The 9,557-nt window shown below is 35.7% G+C and overlaps 1 protein-coding gene across 1 annotated transcript; it reads right to left on the minus strand.

Moving 5' to 3' along the window:
* Nucleotides 1-4,982: 4,982 nt before the first annotated feature.
* LOC132300247 (agamous-like MADS-box protein AGL62) lies at nucleotides 4,983-5,891 on the minus strand. Its single transcript, XM_059797256.1, has one exon. It carries the CDS (start codon nucleotides 5,801-5,803, stop codon nucleotides 5,081-5,083), a length of 723 nt encoding a protein of 240 aa, XP_059653239.1. The 5' UTR covers nucleotides 5,804-5,891; the 3' UTR covers nucleotides 4,983-5,080.
* Between the last annotated feature and the right edge of the window lie 3,666 nt (nucleotides 5,892-9,557).

The following is a 9,557-nucleotide window of genomic DNA, read 5'->3' on the forward strand; positions in this document are numbered from 1 at the left end:
ACAAGTCAGATGGTTCATTGGAGAGGTACAAAGCAAGGTTAGTTGCTAAAGGCTATACCCAAACGTATGGAATAGATTATCTTGAGACATTTGCTCCTGTTGCGAAGATGAACACCGTTAGAGTGTTGTTGTCATTGGCTGCTAATCTGGGCTGGAAATTACAGCAATTCGATGTCAAAAATGCCTTTTTACATGGTGATCTCAAGGAGGAGGTTTATATGGAAGTTCCACCGGGGTTTGGTTCAAATACAGGGCAGGTGGTATGCAGGTTAAGAAAGGCGTTGTGCGGATTAAAACAGTCTCCAAGTGCTTGGTTTGGAAGGTTTGCCAAGGTAATGCTCGATATGGGATACAAACAGAGCCAAGGCGATCACACCTTGTTTGTAAAGCACTCGGCTTCAGGGGGAGTGACTGCATTGTTTGTCTATGTAGACGACATTATAGTGACAGGTGACGATTTGGAAGGAATGGAGAATTTAAAGAAGTGTTTAGTGAAAGAATTCGAAATCAAAGAGCTTGGCAAACTAAAGTATTTTCTCGGCATTGAGGTAGCACATTCTCGGGAAGGAATTTTCATATCTCAGCAAAAATATGTAACAGATTTGCTGATGGAAACAGGCAAGTTAGGTTGCAGACCAGTAGAGATGCCTATAGAGTTCAACAGTAGGCTTGGAGATGCTCTGGAAGACACGGCAGTAGATAAAGGCTCCTATCAGAGACTTGTGGGAAGGCTTATCTACTTGTCACACACTAGACCAGACATAGCTTATGCAGTTAGTGTTGTAAGTCAATTCATGCACAATCCCAAAGAGTCACATCTTAGGGCTGTGTATCAAATCCTACAGTACTTGAAAGGCACATCGGGCAAAGGAATTTTGTTTAAGAAGGGGGATGAGCTAACTCTTGAAGCCTACACTGATGCAGATTATGCAAGGTCTGTAATTAACAGGAGATCTACCTCGGGTTATTGCACTTTTCTAGGAGGCAACCTTGTGACTTGGAGGAGTAAAAAACAAAATGTTGTGGCAAGATCCAGTGCAGAAGCCGAGTTTAGAGCAATGGCACTTGGGATTTGCGAATTATTATGGCTGAAAATTGTCTTAGAAGATCTAAGAGTCAAGTGGGAAGGTCCAATGAAGCTTTATTGTGACAATAAGTCGGCCATTAATATTGCACATAATCCAGTGCAACACGACCGTACGAAGCACATTGAAGTTGACAGGCACTTTATAAAGGAGAAGCTTGACAGTGGCCTAATTTGCACGCCATTCGTTTCCACTAGCAATCAACTTGCAGACATACTCACCAAAGGATTGTCTGGGACGTTTTTTTTAGAGACTAGCAAGCAAGCTTGGAATGGATGATATCCATTCACCAGCTTGAGGGGGAGTGTGGAAATTCAGTTCTATAACTAAGGAAACCGTGTGTGTATAGCTGTAATTAGCTAAGGAAACCGTGTGCGTATAGCTGTAATTAGCTAGGAGATCTTGTAATAATTAGCTAGGAGATCTTGTAATATTTTAGTCATTGTAATCCCTGATTTTAGGGAATTAGTATCTCTAGGATTAGACAGCCCTGATTCTAGGGAATTAGTATCTCTAGGATTAGACAGTTTCCTAGTTTTAGAGTTTCCTAATTTAGATCCTCTGAAGTGTATATAATAGTGTAATTTCATTGTGATTTCAATACAATTGAATTTCAGCCCAATTTGTGTCAGAAGTTGTAAAATAAGCTTAGAATCCCGACCATTAAATGTTGCCTTCACCAGATCCGTCTTCCATGAATGCGTGTCTTGGTTAATCAACTTGGGTACAGTTTCAAAACTTGAACCGTGTCTTAATGAAAGTAATGCAGCCTGTTTTCACAATAGGTTTGGCCGTGGATAAACTTTTCCAAACCCAAGAAGTGTAGTTACTACAGTTGGAATCCAGAAACGAAGAAGAAGCAAAATATTTTTGCTTGAAAATTCTTTAAAACAAAGAATCTTTCCCCACCTTAACCTCCATGCAAATTTAGCAAGTGGAGCTAAGTTAAAAGCCTCTATATCTTTAACCCCCAAACTTCTTAGGTTGACACATAAGATCCCATGCAATTCATTTTAGCTTTGATGATTTTGCATGCCCACTCCACCAAAAATTCATTAGCATACTTGACAAGTTCTTGCATATTTCTGAAGAAAGCTTGAAACAATGCATGGAATAAGTAGGTAATGCAGCTAAAATGGATCTAACAAGAACTTCCCTGCCAGCCTCAGACATTAACTCTCCTTTAAACAAACGATTAGCCCCAGCTTTCTTTAAGAGAGTTGATACAAAAAAGAAAAAGGTAAGGGGAGAGAGGGTCCCCTTGTCTTAAACCTCTGGATGGAGTTATCAAACCACCTGTCTCTCCATTAATGAGAACAGAATCTGAAACTGACTGAACACAACACATAATGATATGAACCCATGCTGTAGCATCATCTCCTCCAAAAAATGCCAATCCACCCTGTCATATGCTTTAGCCATATCCAATTTTAATGCAAAATACCCTTGCTTAGTGTTTCCCCCATTCTTCAAATAATGCATGATTTGATGGGCAATAATTACATTATCACGTATGAGCCTAGATGGAATGAAAGCACTTTGATTTTCACTAATCAAATAGTGCATCAAAGGCTTCAAATATGTAATATAGATAGAAGGTCAAGAAATACCAAAAGATTTTTTTTCTTCACCTAGGCTCAATTCTTTAATTGGTGGGAAGATCGAAGATGATGTTGGTTAAGTTGAAGAGTACTTATCATGTATTGATTGAAGATGATTATTGGGAGCATCGAATCCGTACATTGGAATTGGAATTGGAAGTGGAATTGGAGGAAATTTACTTTAAAGTTTCACAAACACAACATAACAGTTATTGGCTAGCTATGGTTTATAGGAGAGAATGTTTGTCAGTTGTAAGAAATTAAATGTTCATAAAATGAGCACTATTGAAATGTTTATGTTGAGATGGATGTATGTCAAGACAAAGAAGGACAAAGTTAGAAAAGAAATAACATCAATTGGAGATAAATTAGAAATTAAAAAATAAAAATCAGTTTTGGTAATAATGTGCAGCAAACACCAACAGCTGCGCTAGTGAGGCAATGGTAGAGGAAAAAGACAAAACTAATACAAGTTCATGTAGTAACTTGAGGTTCAGAGAATGTTCTAGTTAGAAGCCATTGGAAACTTTGATGAAGTAATGATCAGCGATTTGGGCTTGTCCAACTTGAAATTCCTGAGATATATTGAACTGTCTTTGTTGAATAACATGGCGTTAACTGAAAGGAAAGTTTCCCCCAGGTCAGTTCTCTCCCTCGCTATCTATACTATGGTTCTCTCTCTTTCGTATTGGTAAGAGTTAAAAGTTATGATTTGGATGCTGTAGGGGACTGTATGATCTGGGTATATTTAGCACTTTTCTCCCTGGTAGTGAAGTTCCAGTCCGGTTCAGCATGAAGAGCATGGAATGTTCAGTATGTTTTAAGGTACCTTCTTTTCCTAATTTCAAGATCCAAGGCTTGAATGCATGTGTTGTCTATGCACATTCTGATAGACATGATTCAATCAATGGTTATTGGGATAAGTTTTGCTTGATTAAAGTGAGTAATAGAACAAAGGATCTGAAGTGGATATACAGCCCAGCATTCATGGGCGTTCCAGAAGACGGGAACGAGATGGTATAGTTAAGCCATTGGGATTTTGTGAATCAATTAATGGATGCTGGTGATGAAGTGAATGTTTCAGTATTTTTCCGAGGGTCCTCAATTGATGGAATTTGGAATCCATGTTGTGTTTGAGAAAGATAAGAAGGGTAGCCCATACCACACCCATCCTCCTTGTGAAAATGTTAATAACACAGATTTGTCAATGTATCAGGTGAAGACAGGTGCTTACTTCCTATGCCATCATCGTTTTGGCTGGGCAAGTGGAGAAGATTACCTCGAGGAATTATGACTCATTATTTGGTGACTCTACGACCGCAACAGCGATTGCAGGGGGATGAGACTGAACTTCGTTTGTGTTTATAAACTTGAATAATGCCACGATGGAAGGTCTCAGCTATTGCAGGGGATGAGACTGAACTTCCAACCCAGACTCAGTTTCTCTCCGACTTTCTCTCTCTCATTTGGCGCCAGGGTCCTTACAAATGTCATTATTGGTTCCCATGCCTCTTTTGTATGGCCTTACCAAGTTAGAAGACATTTGTATGGCATTACAAAGTTAGAAGACTTGAATCATGCCGCTGTATAAACAATTAGAGCAAAGACTTTGCCGCGACATTGAAGAACGTAACTTGAGAACACAAAGCACATTATTTGGAGGATTCAATCTCAGACCACAAATTCTCCAAACCGTTGCCAGTATTTTGGTTATGTTCCTGACTGAAACTTAACCAATTATAAATCTTTAAAATTCGGTTGCTACCTCATTTTCTTTCTCTCTTATTCACGTTCTTTCTCCTGCTGTTAATTTTCAGGCATCTTGATCGTTGCAAGCGGCTCATAATAGCCATGGATGCAGCCTTTGGAATGGAGTATTTGCATTCAAAGAAAATTGTGCATTTTGAGCCGAAATGTGATAACTTGCTAGTGAACTTGAAAGATCCTTCACGACCCATTTTGAGCCGAAATGTGATAACTTGCTAATAAAGATGTTTATCTTGTACACATTATCAAGAATTTGGTAGTTTTAAAGTCAAAATAATGTCTGATATGATACTATTACCCCTATTTTTCAGGTAGCTGATTTTGGCCTGCCAATGGTTTCGGGTGGTCTTCAGCCATTCCACACACCAAAGCACTCGATAAAAAATCAGCAGCAACTGCCAATGAAAGTTTCCATATCGAGTAGTTTACAAGTGTATTTTAATTTGTATCATCAAATTGGTTTTGTATATTTAAATTATAGCCAATGAAGACTGGGAGACTATTTGTTAAGTTTGGAGGTATCATAATAGATCAAAATTTCAACTGATTCACAATATCAAAATCCAATTCAATTTATACATTGAAATCTGCACAAATCACAAACTGTAGCCTACACGGATCAAAACCCTATCCAAGCAACTCAAAATCAGCATCCGTGAACTCAAAATCTAAAATATCCCTAAAAATATCGTCATATGAACAGGCACTGTCCGCCGCCATGCCCACCTCATCGGAGAAACAGGCACTGTCCGCCGCCATGCCCACTACGTAATCGGAGGAACTAGCACTCGCAGCCGCCATGCCCACTACGTAATCGGAGGAGCAAGCGCTCGCCGCCGCCATGCCCACTACGTAATCGGACGAACAAGCACTCGCCGCCGCCATGACCATCTCATCGGATGAACAAGCACTCGCCGCCGCCTCCATCTCATCAGCCCGAGCCACCACATTCTTCCTCAACTCTTCCAATGCAATTATGTAGTCTTCAAGCTGATTCGAATCTAATTCATCAATCCCAACGTCCCACCAAACCCTATCCGAATCTTCCACCACTTTTTCTTCATCATCTTTCTTACATACGACTTCCTCCTGATCACTAGGATTTTGGGAGAGAAACCGGCTGAGGACGGCGTCCATGGACGGGGTTGCGAAGCAATGAATCCTCCCGGCGAAGGGTGACTTGACGAGGACCGCAACATCCGCACCACACAACGCACTTAGCTGGGCGGCTTTATTGAACAACCCTCCCCTCCGTTTGGAGAAAGAGACCATCAATTTATTCTTCTTGTCAATTTTCTTTATTTCTACCTTTCTTCTCCCCATTCCTTTCTTCTTCATCTCCCTCTCCATTCTTTTCTTCTTCTGATGTTGCAGTCGCGCAGAGAGAGGGCAAGTTCAGAGTTGAGAACGAGAATGATGGAGGCGCTGAAATAATTTGCCCTAAAAATATATATTTTTCGCGATTTGTCGCTTTGGGTCAGGGCCGACCCTGGGCTTATTTGGCTTGGGCCATTATTTTAGGATGGTGGCTGAGTTGATTGGGTGGGCTAATACAATTTATTGAAAAAAAAACCCACAGTGGCTTATATTTGCATATTACGAATATAGAACAGTGCCTAATATATTTCAGACTGTTTTAGATTTATCTGGAGATTGGACTAGTTTTATCTAATTTATATTAAATAATAATGTAAATTATTTTTTGTGAAAAAATAATTTTTGATATAGAATATAATGTTATTAAATTATTAAGCTGTAGATATTGTATATTATTATATATCATATCTATATTATATTATATGTAAATATTAAATTATAATTAATTTACAATTTTATAACACAATATATATTTTATTACATATAAGATATATTATTTAATATTTTTTATTTATAATAAATTATCATATGCTAAATATATTATATATCACATAATAAATGTATACATCATGCATATACATGTATTTATATACATAATTGGTGGGAATATTTTTATCTTGGTATATCTAATTTTGTACTTAAAATGTATTGGGTATTTTTAAGATTTATAATTTTAAATTAAATTTTCTAGATTTATGGCTTTTTGATATTAATGGAAGCAAGTGTGTGTCTGACTTGTTGGGTTGCTCCTTGTGTCCGAGAGTTCGTGTTCAAATCATCTACCCTTCCCCTCACCCTCCCCTCTAATCACTAACTCCTAAAATTCTTGCCATGAAAAAAATAAAATAGAAATGAAAAAAAATAAAAAAATAAAATAAAAAATTAAAGAATATTATGTACATTTTGTAACAAATTTGTTGTATTACTAAACCCAGTTATTGTTTTATATTTTTAAATTTGTGACAACAATAAATGTTAATAAACATCATTTCTGTTTTCTATTTTCACTCAAGAAAGCAAAATCATGTTTTTACTTTTTTAAGACTGTAAAAACAGAAAACGAAAACGTTACTAAACACACTCTATGTAATCACTATAGCAATGTTGCATGTAATTTAAACTTGTTAATTCTGGAAAGAGAAGATAATCATGTCTATAGCATATACATTTAACCCCTAGATCGCAAACCTTTTAATTTCAAGGTTTGTTTTCTCTACAATATATTGTTTTAAAATAGATGTGTATATATATATATATAAATATATATGGGTAAGGAAATCATAAACTGGGGAAGCATTTCAGTAATGTCTATGGAGAGAAAATTTTGAGATTAATTATTAAGAATAAAAATGTCAACTTAAAAATTATGTCAATTGTTGAAGGAATTTCAAAATTGCATCCACCAAATAACTTTTTTCTTTTAAATTCCTTCCATTGAAATACATTTTGCAAAGACCTTCAAAATGGAAGGAATTTTAAAATTTAGAAGCTCCCCCAAACAAAGCCCAATGTGCTTTTAAATCTTATTATCATGTCCGTCATGCTATATTTATGCAAGTGTACGGTGTGATTTTATTTTTTAAATAGACTACATAATTTCATATATACAATTTTTTTATAAATAATTGGAGTTATAACAAATTTTTGAAGTCTGGGTGTTATATTGAATAATAGAATGCATTTTCAAAATTAATGTTATTTGAGAGGTTGGAGTAAACTGATTAAATTTCGCTAGGTATTTCCTTCCATCCGTTTGGAGAAAGAAACCATTAAACTATTCTTTTTGATGGAGGGGCTGAAATGATTTGCCCTAAAAATATATATTTTTCTGGGCCTATAAATTTTGAGCCCCACAAAATTTGAGGTCGTAGGCGACCGACCGCCTTTGTCGCTTTGGATTAGGGCAGCCTGAGCTTATTTCGCTTGGGTCTTTATTTTTAGTATGGTGGCTAAAGTTGATTGGGTGAGCTAATACTATATATATATATATATATATATATATATAACTATTTACATGAATCACTTATACCGCCTACCGCCTTTGTCGCTTTGGATTAGGGCAGCCTGAGCTTATTTCGCTTGTGTCTTTATTTTTAGTATGGTGGCTGAAGTTGATTGGGTGGCTGTTTTAGAATTATCTGCAATCTGGACTGGCTCTATCTAATTTATTATTTTGTATATATTATTATATTTTATTTATTTTTTCATGTTTATTCATATTAATTATATAAAAAAAATCCTTACTGGTAATGTATCATTTTGTTAAATATTTATCCTTATCAATGAATCAAGTAATCTTATGCAAGTTCATTATTTTATTTACTACATATTTTTTCAAAATCACAAATATAGGTGGTTTTATGAATAATATATGATTTTTTTTTTTTTTTTTTTTTTTTTTTTAAAACATAATTTTCCCAAAATCACTCAACTCCCCAAAATTTGTTTCCCTTTTTGTGACTTAATTTTATTGCTTTAACGCTCCCGCTCTTGAATTCACTTTCGCTCCCACTTTATGTGATTTAAAATTTATTACATACTCAATCAAAGTATATTTTCTTTTCCCCCAACTTAAATTTCTATAAATCTCTGTGACTACTAGGAAAAACAAAAAAAAAAAACCTTCAATGAAGTTTCAAAATTAAGTCATACGTCGAAATCGGAAGTCCAAAAATCTAGTTACATCATCAAAATATCCAAACTAAGTACTCTAACAATCTTTCTTCAAGACTAATATAATCACATCTTATTTTATTATAACCAGACCTTTAATGAAGTTTCTAAATTAAGTCATACATTGAAATCGCAAGTCCAAAAATCTAGTTACATCAAAATATCCAAACTAAGTACTCTAACAATCTTGCTACGAAGGCTAGAGAGTGCAAGACTAATACTTTCTTTCTTTTTTCTATTGACAATTGAAAATTATTGATAAATGCTGGATTAGTCAATCATCACTCACATAAATATGTAAGATTTGTCCAACTTTGGGACTCCAAATCATTATCCAACAAAAAAAAATATATTTTATTATTTGATTTTAGGATGGCTACTCAAGTATTAGGGTATTATTAGTTGTTGCGACTTTTAAGAAGCGATTAGGATGGTTACTCAAGTATTAGAGCATTATTAGTTATTGTGACTTTCGACAAGCGACTGACGCAACATTTACAAAAAATTATGACACATCATCACTCATGATAGGCCCCACAGGGGATTATGAGTGTTGCAATAGTCAACTGGTGCAACATTTACAAGAAACTATGACACATTGTCACTCCTGATAAGCCCCACAAGAGGCTATAACCGTGAGCATTGTAACAGGCACCTGTCACAACAAATAAAGTTTTCCTAAGTATTAAGTCCTAATATTACCACCCTTGTTTTTATCAAAAAGAAAATTTCATCAAGCTAAACCAAAGGATTATAATCAGAAGTTACAGCCCCTAACAACCATGTAAGGTCAATCTCACTCTATTATCCCACAGACTCTTTTCTCCTCACAGCAGAACTTCTCAAGCCCCCCATCAAGCCAGCAACTTTCTATCAGTGTTCTTTTTCCTGCATTCATTATCATAAATCTTCTTATTCAATAAATACCACCTCTTCCTATGATTCCTCTTATAAATCACTAAACATTTCATTCTCAAGATGTATCTCAAAAGAAGAAAACAAAAATTAATAAGACGGTGCCACATTAATGTATAATAGGTAAGATAGTTGACAA

Source organism: Cornus florida, unplaced genomic scaffold, assembly GCF_030987335.1.
Source record: "Cornus florida cultivar Cherokee Brave unplaced genomic scaffold, ASM3098733v1 CherokeeBrave_3.0.0_Hap2_Chr03, whole genome shotgun sequence".
Lineage (NCBI taxonomy): Eukaryota > Viridiplantae > Streptophyta > Magnoliopsida > Cornales > Cornaceae > Cornus > Cornus florida.

Coding starts and splice junctions, on each gene's coding strand:
- LOC132300247 (XM_059797256.1), bottom strand. CDS start 5,803: ATGGAGAGGGAGATGAAGAAGAAAGGAATGGGGAGAAGAAAGGTAGAA.